The following is a 17,650-nucleotide window of genomic DNA, read 5'->3' as shown; positions in this document are numbered from 1 at the left end:
ATAATGTAGAAAGAGTTAAACTTGCATAATAGTGCTTACATTCTGTAAAGTGTTGTTAGTACTATCCGAGTACAATATCTCCAACCCAATGCATCTCTTCTTCCTCTATCTAGATGGACTGTTGTCAGAGCCGTTCCTCATCATCTTGCTTAATTTAGTTGAGCTTTGTTATATATTGGTTACAAGAAACTATAATAAATTATCACAAGTAAATAGCTTTGAACAATAGCATTTTTTTCAACATACAGGTAACAATAGCATGGGGGAGCAGAGATGACCATTGGGCTATTTCCAACAGTTGTGCTCTGGACTTGCCCTTCTCTCTTCTCACAAGTGCTCCTGTTATGTCCTAATCGTTTGCAACGACTGCATCTGATGACTGTGCCAACCTTAAAAAAAAAATTGTTGTCGATTTTGGCTTCTCATATGCCTTTATCTTCCTACAAACTTTTGGTCTCCCAGGCATTTTGATATTTTTAGGAGCTCTTGGTCTTTCCCTTTTAGATATTGGTTATAAATGCATTCCCTCCACTGGTTGCAATCAATGGTCATATGTCTTCTTATATTGTTCAATTGAGTAACAATTGCTATGTAGTCATCAAGCTGATTTTATCTCCAGTAAATGCATGTTATGACATGTGGGCAATGCAATCCTAACAACTGTCAATACCTACATAAACATGTCTTGCTTCTTAAGTTAATAGTGAACCTATGCTCATTGTGAGTAACTTCAAAAGCATCATTACCATTGTATATTGCATGACATTATGCTGATATATTGATATAATCACAAAGTAAACAAATCAATGAATTGGTCTTCTACAAAGAATACTACCGCGACTAGAAAAACCGACTCAACAAACACCAATTACATGAAAAAAAACTAACCTTCCAATCTTGATCTACGCGGGGCAATATCGATCTGCACGTGTCACGGTCGTCTTCCTCCCATGCTACACCTTGAACGCAGATGAGTAGGATGAGGCTGGGGGCGACAGATCTTGTGTCCGGTGAGGGGCAACGGAGAGGAGGCGACAGGAGAGCAGCGGCGGATTTAGGACGGGTGGTGGGGAAAGACTGAGGGGCGAGAGAGAGGGGAGGCATATTAAACGGGTGCTGAGTTAGCGTCTAGTTAGCTCGATCACGTATGCAAAATAGTCGTCCAGAGTGTCTAAGGATGAGTTGTAAACGGTTTTGATAGATTGGGGACGTAACATTTCTGGTTTTGAAGTTGATAAACGGAAATCGAATTGAGGTCATAGTTGAGGGATTGAAAATAAACTAATTTCTATCTTTTATTTAGTTAACATAAAAAGCACGAGCCTAGTGGGAAACTTTTGATCTCATCCATTGATCTATTTGATCGAATGGTCCAGATCATGCATGTGTTCCCTCGTAAAATCATGAGATCAAATTAGTGGTGCAGCTAATCATTGCACTATTTTTATATTTAGTTCCAATCAATTTGGAAACACGAATCAATTAGTCCAATCGCAGGATCCAAAATGGCATTGCTCCTTTATAAATAGCAGATAAATCAATTAGTCCCGACTAATTTTGATACCCCTGAGCACCATTCTATGCTCAACAGCCTTTCGAGAAGGTACGTGATTTGGAGTTGTTTGTGGTTGTTTAAACCTCTTTGTCCATCCATTACCATGGTATTTTGTATGTAAATCTTCAAAACAAAAAGACTCATTAAAGGAAAGAAGAATGAAAATATTTTGATGGTTTCAGATTATATAAGGGGACATAAAACGAGCGTTATAATAATACTATAGTTCAAATCTAACCGGCCATTTTGCTGGTGATCAACAAATTTCTCTCTTCCGCAGCTCCCTTTGAAGAAGTGTAATACCCAATCTATTAGTATTTCTAGTTTCGATCCGTGTAGTTCAAGTATTCTGGTGTGATAGTTTTAATATCATTTTAGTAATTTAAATAGTTTAGGTTAACTTATAAACTTTCGCACTTCAAATATAATATCTCTGAATTAATCCTTTTACATGAAGCAAGATAAAAGTGTAACAGATATGTTATGCATATATGGGTCCACCCTATAGGTGGGTTGGATGCTAAGTGAGTTTTGGAAGCAGAGTGTTACAGATGGTATTTATGGCTAACTCTCGCTGCACGAGTGCATGCATGTCGGTCCGTGGATGGGACATGACATGGTTATGTTACCAAGGGAAGATTATGTGTATTTGTTTATTGTGTATATGTTAAGTTGCTGAGGACGTCAGTCTTGCAGGGGAGAGTATAATACTCCGACCTATTAGTGTTTCTGGTTTCAGATTGTGTGACCCAAGTGTTTCGGTGTTATGTATTTAGTAAAACCTTAACAATTTAAAAATATTCGGGCAAATTTATAAGCATTAGTGCTATAAATGTAGTACATATATATTAACCTTTTTATATGAAGTGTGAATGAAAATATAAGAGATTTGGTATGTATATTCAGGACTGTCCTATAAGTGGACTATACTATAAGCGATTGAAAGCCAGTGTTAGGTGTCGAGTTGTGCAATCTGCTCCTGGAAATCGGAGGCCACAAGCATGCGCGTCCGGCTTGTTTCCAACCTTTCTTTCCGGCGACAGCGACATCGTCCGGCGAGGACAAGCAAACGCCAAGAGAAGCAGGTGGCTGCTGGTGCGGCTCTCCGAACGTTCGGGGCGCAGCGGCAGGCTCTGGGCCGTCCAGTTGTCTGTCGTCTGAATATTGATTGGTCATTGTCCATGGAGCAGAGCTGTACGTTACGCTTTAGTTAATGGTTGCCGACGGTGGCCGCCGGCCCGACAACGGGAGATCTGAAGCAGCGCAGGAGCCAAATGATTAGTCATCGGAATTGCCCGTCAGTGTGGGACAGGTCCCTGTGCGTTTGGCCACCATGCTTGTGGTCTGAACAGGAAACAGACAATATCGTAATCCTATTGTGTGACCCAGATTCTACACGGAATCATCAGAAGAAAGGGGAAAAGAAAGAGGAGGAGAAGACTCCCGGCCAAATTAGCTAGCATGGGCACCCAAGCGGAGTGACCATGTTTCTCTGATTCCGGCATTGCGTTGAGTAAAAGTTTGTAGCTACGGATCACTGGGTGCAGAACTACTGAACATGAACCGGCCCTGTCTCGTGTTATGCGTCCCGGCGTCTTCTCAGAGCTTTTCATGCGGGATGGATGTGTGGTCAGAGACAAGCTAAGTACACAATTTTTGTTCCAGAAATGGAGAAACAAATACAAACTTGTATTTAGTGGCAGGTTCAACGAACTTGTGAAAAGATCGTCCTTTTGAAGAACAGTAGTGCAGGTTCAGTGAATCCACCCATAGTATCAGCATCTGCCATTCCATGGCGTGGTGCCGTGGTGCTTGGTTAACTTGAGCCTGTGATATTTTTTTTCTTCTTCCTGGCTAGAGGAATGCTTTGCTCTTACTAGTAAACTTGCTTTTTTGCTTCCCTCACACTAGGATTTCAATCGTGCTCTGTGTTTGCTTACGTTTTCAGAGACGACCAAGCTCTCCGATCAGAGAATAGTTGGCTCATGGATGTATACCCAGACCTTATAAGTTTAATAAGCAAATTTAGGTGGTACTTCTTCTCAATATAAATCCATCTAATCCCTCTTAGTTTGGTCTAGTTTTTTCTCTTATTTGAGGAGAACAATTTTATTGAAGCGTTCATCCAACATGTGACGTCACTGAGAACGAGAATCTATTAAGTATAAGTGAATTATTCATATTTATTTATCAACTTAGCTTTTTATAAAATGATTAGTGCATGCAACTTAATATAGTATCAAAGTTAGATATTTCAAGTTCAAACCCTAACAAATACAATTAAATAAAAAAGTTGTAGCCCACTTCTATCTCCACATCTAAGGTCCGAGGAAAATTGATTACTTTTTCTCATCAGCTTAAGCTTTTTGATGAAATGATTAGTCCATACAGCTCAATAGTATCCACTAGGCCAAGGTAAACCCAGTTTTTGTTTTTTGAAATTAAGTAGGAGTACTGTTATATCTTATTTGAAGATAAAAAAAACTTTTTTGTTGAAACTATAGGTTAACCCAGCTTCGGGAGCTCCTCCCTGACCTTTTGCCATGTTGAGCCCGTCACGGCTCTCGGAAACCAGAAACGGCCAACATCCCCGTCATTTTCTGCAACCTGCGATTTCGTCCCGTAGCACAGGTCACTCACTCTGACTATTATGCAGTGGCAGATGCAAACAAGAGAGGAAGCTCAGATTTCTCTCTTTTCCCGTCGGCTGTCGCGTGTCGCAGTGCAGAACTGTAGGATTTAGTACATCTTCACACTGTACCTGTTCTTAACGAACATTGGATGCAAACGTTAGATGGATTACGATCAAAATCAACGCAATGAACTGTACTGCTGGGTCGACTTTTGTTATATTCGCTGTCAGTGTCTTGGTATCAGGAGCGGTAGTGTCGTTTTTAGCATCTCTCCTTCTGACATGAATGCTCTATTTTCATCTCTCAATCCTCATCGATTATGGCTAACTTGGAGCCAAGTTGATCTCGTGCCTATGACTCCGCAGCGTGAATATCGCTCCTCGTTGTTGGTTTCACCTCATCACTTTGCTAGACGTGATGTAGATGCAAACTCGGTCTATCGTAACGGATAAGGTGATAAGTACAGATGGGGTGTCATGCCCCTTAAGGCTTGGCTGCATTGAACCTTTAGTTCAAGCTCGCACCTCTAGTGTAGTCAACACGCTACGAGCTCCAACAGTTGTTTGCAATCTGCTGGGAGGAAGGGATATGTCATCTCAGAGACAAGCTTTTTTTTACCAAATTGTGATTAGCATGTATGGCCAACCAATTGAAGCGCATGGGGCTGCCCAATGAGGACCCCTGTGCCGACATGGTTGGTCTCTTTGGTCCTTATTCTCTAGTTCGGCGCTCTCCAACCCCGTTGTTCTTTTCTTCACTCGTGGAGGTTTGCACGCCTCCTAGAGACTTCTTGCCCGCGATCGTTACGACCATGACGATTGAGAGCTTCTCGCCGTCAATAAGGTGGATGAGACGTTCACAACCTTCGCAACACAGAAGCACCTCGAACCACTCATGAATCAATTGCAAAAGCACCAGGATCCGTCCACGGAGCGATCGTTGCTCCAAGTTGACACTCATGTTGCCCCTTTGGACGCCATCGCTGATGGTGTTACCTAGTTGGCTACTAAGGAATGGTCGGGGCCCATGGTCAACCCTAGGTTGCAGCCTCAAGCTCCTGCCGCCAGTGCAGAAGATAAGTCCACCACAACTCCTGTGCCCATGACCTCTCCAGATTACGAGCAGTACACTATGGCTCCGTTCCTCCTTACGCTTGAGCCAGAGTCCCTGAAGTACTCCTGTGACTACTCAGGAATTGACTTTCAGCATTTGGTGGCGGCGTCTCCGATTTTTTAGCAGTCCTCTGAAGCTTACCTCCTCTTGTTGGCAGCCGCCCCCACCATGTTCGAGCCGGAGAATTTGGAATACAATTTGCCCGCTGCGCCTATTCCAGACTTTGCTGAGGCAACTGAGCATTCGCTTTTCGTGGGGGTCGAAGATCCCCTTGCTCTCCTCCGCGACTTCATCATCGACGGCGATGCAGGCAAGACGCGAGAAGAGGGCTTATGATATGTCAATAATCTGTCGAAGTGCTCGTCTTGCCTTAAAGTACCTAGCCTGTTTCGATGGATTATCTCCCTCGCCACCAATGATGCTTTCTCGGATTATTTCGGTCACCGATCTTCAAGATTACATGTAGCCCAAGAGCGGTGTTATTGTGGTTTTCTTATGTTAGATCTTTAGTCGCTTTGGTTGTAATTTGTCGTGTTGTCTCTGCGGTGTTCTAGGGCTAATTTAGCTAGGTTTCTATCGCCATTGTTTTTTTTTTTTGTCTTTTCTCGGTTTTCTATTAACTAACCGAACATATCAATCTATCGAGCTCTTCTTCTTATTAATACAATTGACAGCTCTTTTACCAATTCCGTATATCAAAATATATCACAATAATCGGGTTCATACTCGTTTTTTTTTTTGACCGTGGGGTTCATATTCATTGGGAAAGGAAGGAGCACAAGCTCGTACCACTATCACGCACGCAGGTGACTGGATGTCGGAGCCGGCAGAGAGGAATACTACTACTCGTAGTACGGTACCACACCGGAAACGGTCGGCAGTCAGTCGAGCCCGCCGCAGTGCAAATCACGGATTTTACCACCGTCGTCTCGTCAGAACCGGCAACACACGAAAGGCGGCGTGCCCCGCTCCCTCCCTCCTCGGCCACCACGCACCCAGCCAGTTGGCCCCGCACCCCACGCTCGCGCCCGCCCGCCCACTTCTCCGTCCCAAGGCCAAACCCTCAAATCCCCCGCCCGCGCCAACCCAATCCCGCCCACCACCACACGCCCGCCTATGCTGCCCCGGCGCCGGCGCGCGCCCAACAAGAAGACGCGGCACCACCCGCGCCGCGCTCACAACCTCCCATGAGGGACGACGACGACGACAAAGCCGGCAAGAAGAAGTCGTCGTCACGCGACAAGGCGCGGCGGCCGCGCGCGGACGGGGGGATGCGCATCGTGGTGCCGCTGCAGGGGGTTGTGCAGGGCCGGGGCGGCCTCGTGCTCGGCTCCCTCATCCCCTGCGCCCTCTTCTACTTCCTCCAGCTCTACATCAAGCGCAACCGTCCCCCGCACCCGCCGCGCCCTGGATCCCGCGGCTCTTCCTCCACCAACGCCAACTCCACGACGACCTCCCCTATCCACCGCTCCCTCTCCCGTGGCATCCTCTCGCCGCGCGCCGCGCTCCCGGCGCTCTCCGCCCGCGGCGCCGTCGTGCGCGCCGGGGACGAGGACTCCCTCTACTACGCCGGCCTCCGCCGATGCGCCGACGACCCCTACCACCCGGCATCCAACCCCGACGGACTCATTAACCTCGGCCTCGCCGAGAACCACGTAAAAATCATACCCCTTCCTTCATTCCTGTGCCGTCCTTGGAATCATCAATTAAGATTTTGACGTGGCGTGCGTGCAGCTGTCGCTGGATTTGGTTGGGAGGTGGATGGAGGAGCACGCGGGGGCGGCGATGCTGGAGGGGATGACGGGAGGAGGGGAGGAGGAGAGGGACCTCACCATCAGGGGGCTCGCCACCTACCAACCGTACGACGGCATACTTGCCTTGAAGATGGTAAGCCAACGGAATCCGCCTATATTCCCCTCCTATGTGTTCTTCTGTCCTGAAAAACAGCAGCACATTCTATGATTCTGTCAGCACGATGTGTTCCATGTCTGATCTAAAATGCTATGATGTGGAATCGGGCACCTCGGTTCCATCAATAAAAATAGCCGATTTTAAGAACTTATGCTATGATGCTGCTTCATTTAACCCGTGGAGTAGTATGATAAATCATTTCTCATGTAAAAATTAGATCATTTTTAGTTGTTTTCCTCTTTCAGCAATGGTTGATGTGTCATTGGTACTTTTTGGGTGACTGATTTGATTCGATGGATGTTATCCTAGACACAGTCTTGAACTTGCTAGCTCAATCAGAGTACAGTATTGAGTTAATCATTGAATTGCTGAATATCATGCCTATCCCAACTGAAGTTAGTGTCTAAGCCTGAAGTGGGGTATGATTGTTCTTAATTCTCATTGTGCTGTGTAATTATGTTTGTTTCCTTTTGCTTTTAATTTTTCGTGGCCCTATATATGTTATCCAAAGCAGATGTGACAAAGAGTCACCATTCTGGTACTGCTTTTTTCTTGTTTGTCATTTTAGTTTTGGACTTCTAGTGGCTGGAATTGTGCCATTTGTCAAATCTTGTCTTAAACTGAGAAGACCTTGACGTCCTGATCAGCTTGTTTGTAAAGCAGAGAAGATTTCAAGAGTTTTAACTCCATGTTTCTGTGACTTCCACTGCTCTTCATATTTGTGAATTTGACCTGAGATTTTACATCGATTATACTGCTTAGCACAAAGTTGTTCAGTGTTGAATGATATGCTCCTAAAACACCTAGGACCCAACTGAAGTTGAGATTACGATGGCTCTGCTTATTGGATGTTGGAAGCACTTCTATTTCACAAATAGATCTACTTTCTCTTTTTGCTTATTTTCTATTTTTGCTCGTTGCTTTTTAGTGCTTTTTTCCCCCATCCAAATCATTTTGGGAATCTATCTAATTAGCCTGGTCTGAATTGTGACGCTTCAATAAAACTGGAACACTTACCTTATTTGGCAGTTCTATTTCAAACCAATGCCGGAATTTCATTTTTTGGCAATATTCTCAAACTAAAATCCATGAATTTCTGTTTTCTTTTGTTTTTTGATCGGGTAAATTTCTAATATGAACTGTTTGATTTTAATTTCAGGCTCTTGCCGGATTTATGAGGCAAATCATGCAAGAATCAGTATCCTTTGATCCATCTCAAATGGTGATAACCTCTGGTGCGACTCCTGCAATGGAAATACTGAGTTTCTGTCTAGCTGATCCAGGAAATGCATTTCTTGTCCCGTCACCATACTACCCTGGGTACTTTTATCTCCCTCACACTCTAGGGGCACTTGTGTGCATAGTTTTGATCTTTAAAGTGAAGCACTGACTTCATCACTTTATTCTGCAGTTGGGACAGGGACATAAAATGGCGAACTGGTGTTGAGTTGATACCTGTTCCTTGCCGTAGCACTGACAACTTCAACATTAGTAACACTGCTCTAGAAATAGCTTACAAACAGGCAAAGAAGCGAGGAGTAAGGGTTCGTGGTGTTCTCATATCCAACCCTTCCAACCCTACAGGAGGCATTGTCCCCAGGGAAACACTGCATGATCTTCTAGAGTTTGCTGCAGAGAAGAACATTCACTTAATTTCTGATGAAATATTTGCTGGTTCAACATATGGAAGTGATAAATTTGTCAGTGTGGCAGAGGTTGTGGATGAGCTAGAAGGCTTTGATAAAGGCCGGGTGCACATCATATATGGACTCTCGAAAGACCTATCTCTTGCAGGGTTTCGAGTTGGAGTGATATATTCCTACAATGAAAACATTGTGGCAGCTGCTGCTAAGATTGCTAGATTCTCATCTGTTTCAACTCCGACTCAACGCCTGCTTGTTTCGATGCTTTCAGACGAAAAGTTCATTTCAGAATACCTAAAAATTAACAGAGACAGACTCCGGAAAATGTACCTTTTGTTTGTAGATGCTTTGAAACAAGTGGGGATTGAGTGCTTCAAGAGCAGTGGAGGGTTCTATTGCTGGGCAGACATGAGCAGGTACATCCGGTCTTATAGTGAGAAAGGAGAGCGCATGCTTTGGGACAGGCTGTTGGAAGAGGCAAAGGTCAATGCTACTCCAGGTTCATCTTGCCACTGCATTGAGCCTGGATGGTTCAGGTGTTGTTTCACAACATTGAGTGAGCAGGACATCCCTGTCTTGGTGAAAAGGCTCAGGAGGGTTACAGATACCCACAAATTAAACCGTTGAAAGAGTAGGCTCTCCTTTCGAACTTATGGGTATTGAAATAACTACATCTTGCCGGATGCTCCACAATGGGATGCAGGGGCACTCAGGAAAAAATGGTACAGTCCATTACGTTTCGGTCATAGAAATCCGGTCTTCTTGCCATTGGAGCTGACGGTTGGTAGAAGCATGGTGGAACACAGAATGGGATTCTGGAAACATGTTCGTATCAAAAGCGTGCCCACTGTTCCTGAGAAACTGTCATGCTTCAGCAATTTGGATGGTTATACCTTTGCTGATCTCAGCTGCTTCTCCTGTAGGTTCTTCAGATGGGAAATTGCCATTCTGTTGATGGTTCGAGCCAAACCTTTCGTTCATTCTTGTTTTGCTTTTCTTTTCCTTTCCTTTTGGTTCTTTGATGAGATAAGTTAGTGGTCAGGTTTGTTTGTAATTTGTAAAGAAAGCAACAGTTCCTGCCTGTGCCAGGGTTTTGGACGCAGCTCATCCGTTGTTTAAAAGTGATCTATTTTTTGGGGGGGCTCAATCATTTCTTGACAGTTTAAACAATTTAACACTCAACAAACAAGTCTGTCAGAGAAGTGGGGAAACAACAGAGGAATTGGTTGGGAGATTCTCACTTGTTTTTCACTTATGCAGCGAGCAGGTGTTCATCAAATGTCTTTTTGCATCACAAAATGAGATATGCTTGTGAAAAGCTCTGCGAGGTTGATTTTTGTACCTTGTCAAATTGTCACTCTGATTATCTGATAGCCTGATGTGTTTACACACACACGCTCCTCTACACTTTTCCGGCCTGCACGCCGAACACAGCACGAATTGGACCACCCGTCGTCTGTCTCGCCGGCTCGCCGACTCCTAAACCCTCAGCCACCCCTGCCGCCTCTCCCGCTCCGCCCGGCGCCATGGTGAGCCTCCCCATGTAGCCGCACCTTAACGGCCACTGCACCATTTTCGCCAAGGTCATCCACGGCTTCGAGGTCCTTGACCTCTTGGAGAAGGCGCAGACGGGGCCAGGGGACCGACCGCTCGCGGAGATCAGGCTCAACCGCGTCACCATCCACGCAAACCCACCCGCCGGATAAATTGATTTGGTGCTTGTGTTCTTGCCTCTTGGAGGAGGCCGGCTTCTGGATTGTGAGACTGCTTGCTAATATCATGATGTTAATTCTTAGTTGACCTGGGTCACAACTTGTGTCATTACAAGCTCTTTTTATCCTCTCTCCGTAAAAGGTTCTCTTTCGGAACTCAGGAGTTATATGGAAATTCGAGAGGAATTACACTGTTTCTTGTAACATTCCTTTGAGAGGTTCATGTTGTCTGGATTCCTTGCAGGCTGTGTTTAGGAACGCCAGTCCAACAGTTGTGCAAGCAGTCAACTGAACAACAGAAAAACGCTGTCATAAACGACCCCTCGGGTTCACGACAGCTTCAGATTCAATCACACCAAATGGCTAGGACAGGAGTAGACATTTGGAAGATAAAACTGGCGGGAAGGTAGAATAAGGATAAGCCATTATCTTGAAGCTAATTATAGTAGACCTTCTGCCACTACCACTTTAATCAGGATGTCAAACTATACAACGATCTCACGATGAATACTTGGGGACCACAATGAAACTTCCAGTCTCGTGGACTAGCAGCATTTCAGCACCACGAGCGCAATAACCAGTTCAGAAAAGGGAGAACCTACAAGCACTGTGAACACAAAACTCTACCCACCCACTAGAAACCAATGGCATTACAAAAGATGGCACCAGTGAGGCTTTAGGGAATGCAGGAGAAGCAACATTTGCGTGATCTCCCCTTTCCAGCTTGAATGGCAGGTACACCAATGGACGCAGAGCTACCGGATGGTGATGTACCGGTTTGTGCCATGCTTGGCCCAGTGGTCCTTGAGGTCCACCGGTGTTGAGAGATCATGGCCTTCGGCCGCCAGCCGGCTGAGCAGCTTTGTGAATGCACCACCGCTCATCTTCCTTCCCCCCATGCGGGCGTGGCGCCTGTTGGGCATCACTGGGAGCGGATACATGGACATGCTCATGGTGCAGCAGGATGACTGCCACCCACCATTCCCCCACTTATAGCACTGGCGAAGCTCCCCTGTGCACGAGCAGGCGGGCGCAGGCATGGTTGACTCGTCGAATGAGACCTGGTTCAGACCAAGGTCTTGGTCCTTCCACTGATTCTTTGTCACAGAAGCACGAGCTAAATCTTCAGCTCCACCAGACATCCCCCCATTCTTCCAGTCGCTGGTTGCCTTCTTGGTTTTCCGGAGCACACCTGATGGCCTCTTCAATGGAGAAGCTTGGGAATTATTCTTCCTTGGTTTCTTTCCCTTTCCAGCACCCCCTGGAGATGTTGAGATAGGGTATGCTTCCGATACGTGCATTTCTCTGACATGATCATATGGAGAATCCGCCAGCTGCAACGGGGATGATTGAACATGAGAAAGCTGGTCATGGTGGTGGATGTTCCTTGTTCCATTGAGAGGTCCTTGGTGAAATCCATTCCCATTATTCATATTAAATCCATTTGTACGGGCAAGCTCAAGAGCAGCAAGGGCATTGTCCCTTTCCACGATTGCAGCATTCCGCTCAGCCATTGCAGCATCCCGCTGGGCAAATGCCATATCTCGCTCAGCTATAGCAGCTTTCTTCTCCGCGAGAGCATGGTCTCTTTCTCGGATGGCACTGTCCTTCTCATTCATTAGTGCCAGGAGATTCATACTATGATGGTCCTTTAGCTGCCTTTGAGGCATCATCCACTGAAACACAGATCATACATTGTAAGTTCCATTGTCTTTGGAGGAAAGCATTCTTGCAATAAACGACAGTAGCTACAAGTTCGTCATTCGTAATCTATACTGAAAAGCAGTACATGCAAGTTCCACACTGCACATTTAGTCCTACTACCACTTGCAAGAAAGCTATATAGCACAAGAAACCAAAGAGCAGGAAGGAATAAAAGAGGCATGTAGCATTTGCTTGTCTTAGAATAACAGGGTTTCAGCATCTGGATCAAGTAAAATTTGCAAAAATAAGCTTGAACATAACTCATTTAGAATATTTTTTTTGTCCATAACAACGTCACTACCCACGGAAAGAAGCCAAAGAATGAAGGTATATATAGCATTGAGATAACAAAATTACTATCTAATCTAGATAATGACAGTGCAAAAATACATGCTAAGTGCTCACAAGTTCAAGATTTCATGATTGTATCATAATGATTCAGCTCATAATGCATCACATGCTTCACACGGTAAATTCAAAACAGTAGAACAGATATGAACAGTACAGAAACGGTTGGATATGTTGCCCTAGAAGCAACCTCATTTACTTTTTAAGATTGCAGGTCTTTAACTAGCTTTCCAGAAAGAACAACAAAGTGAACAAAAGGCATGTCATAAAGAGCCTCCCCATATAGAAATTGACTGATCGGCATATCTACATTCTAGCTAAATGTTATTGTTGAGTGTGTTTTGTACTTTGGTTCATTAACCTTAGCCATTAGGTCTGTAAAGTTGGACAGCTGGTATCCCAGCTTTTATTTTTTTCTCTGATTTAGCAATCAGACTTGCAGCTTTCAAACAAAGCTGGTCCCATTTGCTTTTGGTGTACAAAAGGCATATTTACATTTTGAGTAATCATCTACAGATATACCCTGGATTGTATCATGCAGGAGTCAAGCTCTACATGTTGACCTGAGACAGAGTTCCGGCCTTACATCCTTTAAAAGAATGAAGGTTTGCCACAGCACAATATCCAGTGGTGAAAACAATTGAACCAGATGGCTTATGCCACATTTAGTCCGTGTCTTTCATGTGTCAAAGCAACACGTATAAATATGGAATGCTGCATAGGAGTTCTAGATGATGAATCACACAAACCTGAGTATGAACTGCTTTATATTGGTCTGGCCTTTGCCTGCCATTTTCTCTATGCCCAATGTTGTCCATTATTACATTTGCTTGCAGCCAGGAAAACAGGGCAACTATGAGATCACCTGCAAAATAAAAGAAACAAAAATCAATGGTGCAGAAAACAGTACTGAAAAATGTTTACAAAAGGGTAACCTAGATAGATTATCATGCTGCAAGATTACAGGTCTAGATAGATCTGGGACAACAGAAGGAGGTAATGCAAAAGGTACTGGTACTAGAATGGAGGAGAACAACATTAACTCTCAGAAGTAGTGAGGCCAAAAAATGAGAGAATACGACAAAAAAGCAGTAATTTGAAAAACGTGCATCGTCCTGCCCTGAAGGTGTTGAAGCTTCTTACAAACCCAATTCCCAGCAGTAACCGATTTCATGCAGTAACGCCAATGCGATCTATGCATGCACTGATCACGTATGGTAAGTGTACACTACAAACAAATGAAGGAAAGCTGGACTAAACACCTGTCAACAGAGAAATTATACTTCCAACACAGGGTGAGGAACAATTATTTGCATGACTGAACCTGAACTCAAGCAAACAAATTGATGAAACATCGCAGGCCCTAGTCGGTTCTTATTTCGTGAAGGTGGTTCAATGATTCAATCGACCACAGGGCATGACATCCCTACCAGATAATCAAGCCTCTCGCCAGTCGATGCTCATACAAAATAAGCGCCAACCCTCGCAAAGTCTCAAGTTATACTAACATAAGAATGTTGGGGTAACAAGCCAGCATGGCACCGGGAGCAGCAGCAGCACTAACTAGAGTACCAAATTCCCATTCTACCAACTCCAACGGAAGCAACCGCAGCTCGTACAGTCCTAATCCCTATGCGCAAGGGTGATTCACACCACAAAACGTTCACATCAAGCACGAAGGCTACTACTAGCAGTACTACTGCCACCCGCCACTTCACCGTCCAAAAACCTCACATGCACCGCACAACTCCGGAGGCAGGCGAGGAACTCAATTAGCCCCATCACCGCGGCTCTAATCGGAGGAACCCAAATCGGAAGCGCTAAACCCTAGATCACCCAATCGGCCAGCAACACCGCCGCCAAAACCCGCGCGGATTCGCTGGGGGAGATCGCCTAAACCGCCGCCCTCCCCCCCATCCAATGCAGCCTCATTCTCACGAAACCGCGCAGGAAAAAATGAGGGAAATCACCTGCTGATTATATCAATCGAAGAATCAGCCGTCGCAGAGAGGGATGGGGGAGTTACCGTGCACTATCAGCAGCTTCCCCTCCTTCTAGAGGCTTCCATCGGAGAAGGACAGGTGAGTCCCCACCCCCTCCGGCGAGCGAGCACCAGCGCCGAGCGTTAGTGAGGAAGCCGCGGGGGCGTGGAGGCGACGAGAGGTAGGGCTCGGAGCTAGCTGCTACGGCTGCTATTAGTACCACCACCACCACCACTCTCTCTCTCCGTTTTTTTTTTTTTTTTGGCTGGTAGGGGTTGGGAAGCAAGAGAAGCGAGCGCGGAGGAGTCGAAGGGAAGCGGAGGGAAGAGACGGGCCCACGAGTCAGTGGGCGTACGGGCGCGGGTAGCTGGATGGATGGGGAGGGGATGGAACGTGAAGCAAAGGAACAGATATTACGAAAGATTTTCTTCTTTAGGATGATAGATATATGTTTTTTAATTTAGTGCAAATCGAAATTTATGGCACGGGAAATCGAAATTCGACGGCCATTTCAATCATATAGTGCAAATTTTTGCACCAAGAGTTCATAGACAGTGGATTAATATTAATTTCGAACATGTACCAACAACGGTGGGATTATGATCACCTTGTATTAGGATATGCAGAATGCTCCCGCTCGCCATATATTAGCCCATGTCGTGACGGAGTGCGTTTGAGGCGGAGAGGAGAGTAGGCAGGTAGTAGAGACAACGTCTCTAGAGTGGCGAAAAGGGACATGTTATCATAAATTGCAAGAACAAAGAAAAAAAGAATATCAAGAAGAAGAAGAAGAGTGGTGACAAGAAGGTATTCAATAAATACTATAAGAAAAGAAAGATGGCCAAGCATGTTATGTTGAGTGAGATTCGGATACAAGCTTAAGCTCCGACTCAGATGATGAGAAGTCATATAAAAAGAGTCTTGTCGGTGTAGACATCAAGGAGACACCTTCACTCTTCTCCATACCTTATTGTCTCATGAAAAAAGAAGAATCTAATATATTATGTGATGAAGATGAATATTCATATGATGATCTAGTTTAATTAATAAATATTTTTTATGACTTCATGACCAAAGAAAGAGCAAAGTTCAAGAATTTGAAGAGAAGACATACCTCTCTTCAATAATCCTATGAGGAGCTAAACGTATCTCATGAGGGTCTAAAAGAAACTCATTAGATGCTTAAGGAAGCCCATAACTCTCTTATTACTCATGACACCAACAAAATAAAAGTAGATACGAGTATATCTTGCAATATTTTTGATGATATATCTACTTCATCTCTTATGTGTCCATCTAACTCGTATGATGATTTATGTACTTTGCCTAAAGCTATATATTGCAATGATGTCTTTATTATTGATGAAAATATTATGTTAAAAGAAAAGGTAAAATACTAATCAATGATCTTGCAAGATACTATGTTAAAAAATCCAAACTTAGGCAAGTTTTGGATAGTCAAAAGTTCTCCGTAAAAAATAAAGACCTTTGGGTATGAAAAATATTCATTCATCACAAAACTATTTTTATAAAAATTTGTGGTTATTACATGAAATACAAGAAAACCAGACATGTTGAAAAAAATTGCAAAAATATCAAGCATAATTCATATGCATTTTTCGATTCATGCATCTAATGACCCAAATAAGTTTAGTTACCTAAAAGAGCTTAACTTTATTTTATATGTGAACTATAAATCCGGTGGGAGACATTAGGTGCTAGATAGTGAATGCACTCAACATATGACTCGAAATCAAAGGATGTTTACTTATATGAATAGTGATGGATTGGAATATGACAAAATCACATTTGAAGATAATAGTAAAGAAAAGGTAAAAGGATTTGGTAAAATTATTATCTCAAATGATTTGTCTATCTCAATATCTTACTAGTTGGATCTCTAAATTTTAATTTGTTATCCGTTGCTCAATTATGTTATTTAGATCTTTCATACATTTTTTCTCTAAATAATATGATAATTTCTAGCATGAAGGATAATAGTGTAGTTTTTAAAGGTTTTATATATGGTAATCTTTATCTAGTTGATTTATCTTCTAATGATGCAAGCCTAAGCACATATTTGTTTACAAAGTCATCAAAAGATTGACTTTGACATAGAAAGCTTGACTATGTTGGTATGAATCAAGTAAATTGTTTGTTAAAGTATGATCTAGTTGTAGGGTTGAAGTATATGATATTTGAGAAGAACAAGCTATGTAGCACTTATCAAGCCGAAAAGCAAGTAGAAGATTCACATCCATACAAAAGCTCCATATCAACCACAAGACCTTTAGAATTATTACAAATGGATTTATTTGGTCCAACCACATATGTAAGTATTAGAGATAATAGCTATTGTCTTGTCATCGTTGATGATTTCTTTAGATATACTTGGGTATTCTTTTTACAGGATAAGACTATTGTATTTAACACCTTCAAAAACTTTGCTAAAATGGCCGAAAATGAATCTGAGTTTAAGGTTAAGAAAGTGAGATTGATTATTACAGCATGTATGTTATAGCAATTTTGCTACATAAAATACATATATTGAGTCCCTACCGTGCGTTAGACTGAACTGGGCATGTGGATTTGCATCCGTCGGCTGTTGGTGTAACTACTTAAGTTACAGTTACACTAGTGACTGCATATGAACTGGATCCATGATTGCAACGATTTCTCCGTAGAACCATCCCCGAGGATAATATAACGAGGATGATGTCTTATGTTTACCTTAGTAGTAGTACCTAGTACAAGAGGGAGTAAAGGGGTAAAATCGCATACTAAGAATGACAGTCATGGTGTAAATGTGATAGTACTCCACAATGCATACAACCCAAGCCACATAGGCAGAGGCGGAGCTTCGTTTTACGAACTCAACCGATTGGATTCAACAAATGGTAGTACAAGATGATGGTTTGAGTGTTAGAAGTTCTAGATGGTTTAGAGTGAGGGAAACGTGTGAACTGAGTATAGTCCTTGTAGTGAAACGTGTTCATTTGGATTCGAGTCATAGACTCAATACGAGTGCTTGTATTTTATTGGAATTAAA

At 43.6% G+C, this 17,650-nt stretch overlaps 2 protein-coding genes across 3 annotated transcripts; one reads left to right on the top strand and one right to left on the bottom strand.

The window, feature by feature from the left end:
• The first annotated feature begins 6,091 nt into the window (after positions 1 to 6,091).
• Positions 6,092 to 10,002, top strand: LOC133930931 (1-aminocyclopropane-1-carboxylate synthase 6-like). The gene is made up of 4 exons (XM_062377713.1): positions 6,092 to 6,956; positions 7,036 to 7,188; positions 8,372 to 8,532; positions 8,624 to 10,002. The coding sequence occupies exons 1-4, from the start codon at positions 6,489 to 6,491 to the stop codon at positions 9,480 to 9,482; spliced, it is 1,641 nt and encodes a 546-aa protein (XP_062233697.1). The 5' UTR covers positions 6,092 to 6,488; the 3' UTR covers positions 9,483 to 10,002.
• A 953-nt stretch (positions 10,003 to 10,955) lies between these two features.
• Positions 10,956 to 14,883, bottom strand: LOC133930932 (barley B recombinant-like protein D). 2 transcript variants are annotated; one of them, XM_062377715.1, is made up of 3 exons: positions 14,590 to 14,883; positions 13,369 to 13,484; positions 10,956 to 12,243 (listed from the first exon to the last, which is right to left on the bottom strand). In XM_062377715.1, the coding sequence occupies exons 2-3, from the start codon at positions 13,435 to 13,437 to the stop codon at positions 11,323 to 11,325; spliced, it is 990 nt and encodes a 329-aa protein (XP_062233699.1). In that variant the 5' UTR covers positions 13,438 to 13,484; positions 14,590 to 14,883; the 3' UTR covers positions 10,956 to 11,322. The 2 variants fall into 2 exon arrangements, with proteins under 2 accessions (XP_062233699.1, XP_062233698.1); XM_062377714.1 differs by having other exon boundaries at positions 14,646 to 14,882.
• Between the last annotated feature and the right edge of the window lie 2,767 nt (positions 14,884 to 17,650).

This window comes from Phragmites australis, chromosome 10 (genome assembly GCF_958298935.1).
Source record: "Phragmites australis chromosome 10, lpPhrAust1.1, whole genome shotgun sequence".
Classification (NCBI taxonomy): Eukaryota; Viridiplantae; Streptophyta; class Magnoliopsida; order Poales; family Poaceae; genus Phragmites; species Phragmites australis.
Note: the sequence above shows the minus strand (reverse complement) of the source record. Positions and strands in the feature narration are given on the sequence as shown.

Bases quoted from the DNA above. Each gene is read 5' to 3' on its own strand.
- LOC133930932 (XM_062377715.1), bottom strand. From the start codon at position 13,437: ATGGACAACATTGGGCATAGAGAAAATGGCAGGCAAAGGCCAGACCAA. The intron at 12,244-13,368 runs GTTTGTGTGATT...TCTGTGTTTCAG, and splicing joins ATAAAGCAGTTCATACTCAG to TGGATGATGCCTCAAAGGCA.
- LOC133930931 (XM_062377713.1), top strand. From the start codon at position 6,489: ATGAGGGACGACGACGACGACAAAGCCGGCAAGAAGAAGTCGTCGTCA. The intron at 6,957-7,035 runs GTAAAAATCATA...GCGTGCGTGCAG, and splicing joins TCGGCCTCGCCGAGAACCAC to CTGTCGCTGGATTTGGTTGG. The intron at 7,189-8,371 runs GTAAGCCAACGG...TTTTAATTTCAG, and splicing joins GCATACTTGCCTTGAAGATG to GCTCTTGCCGGATTTATGAG.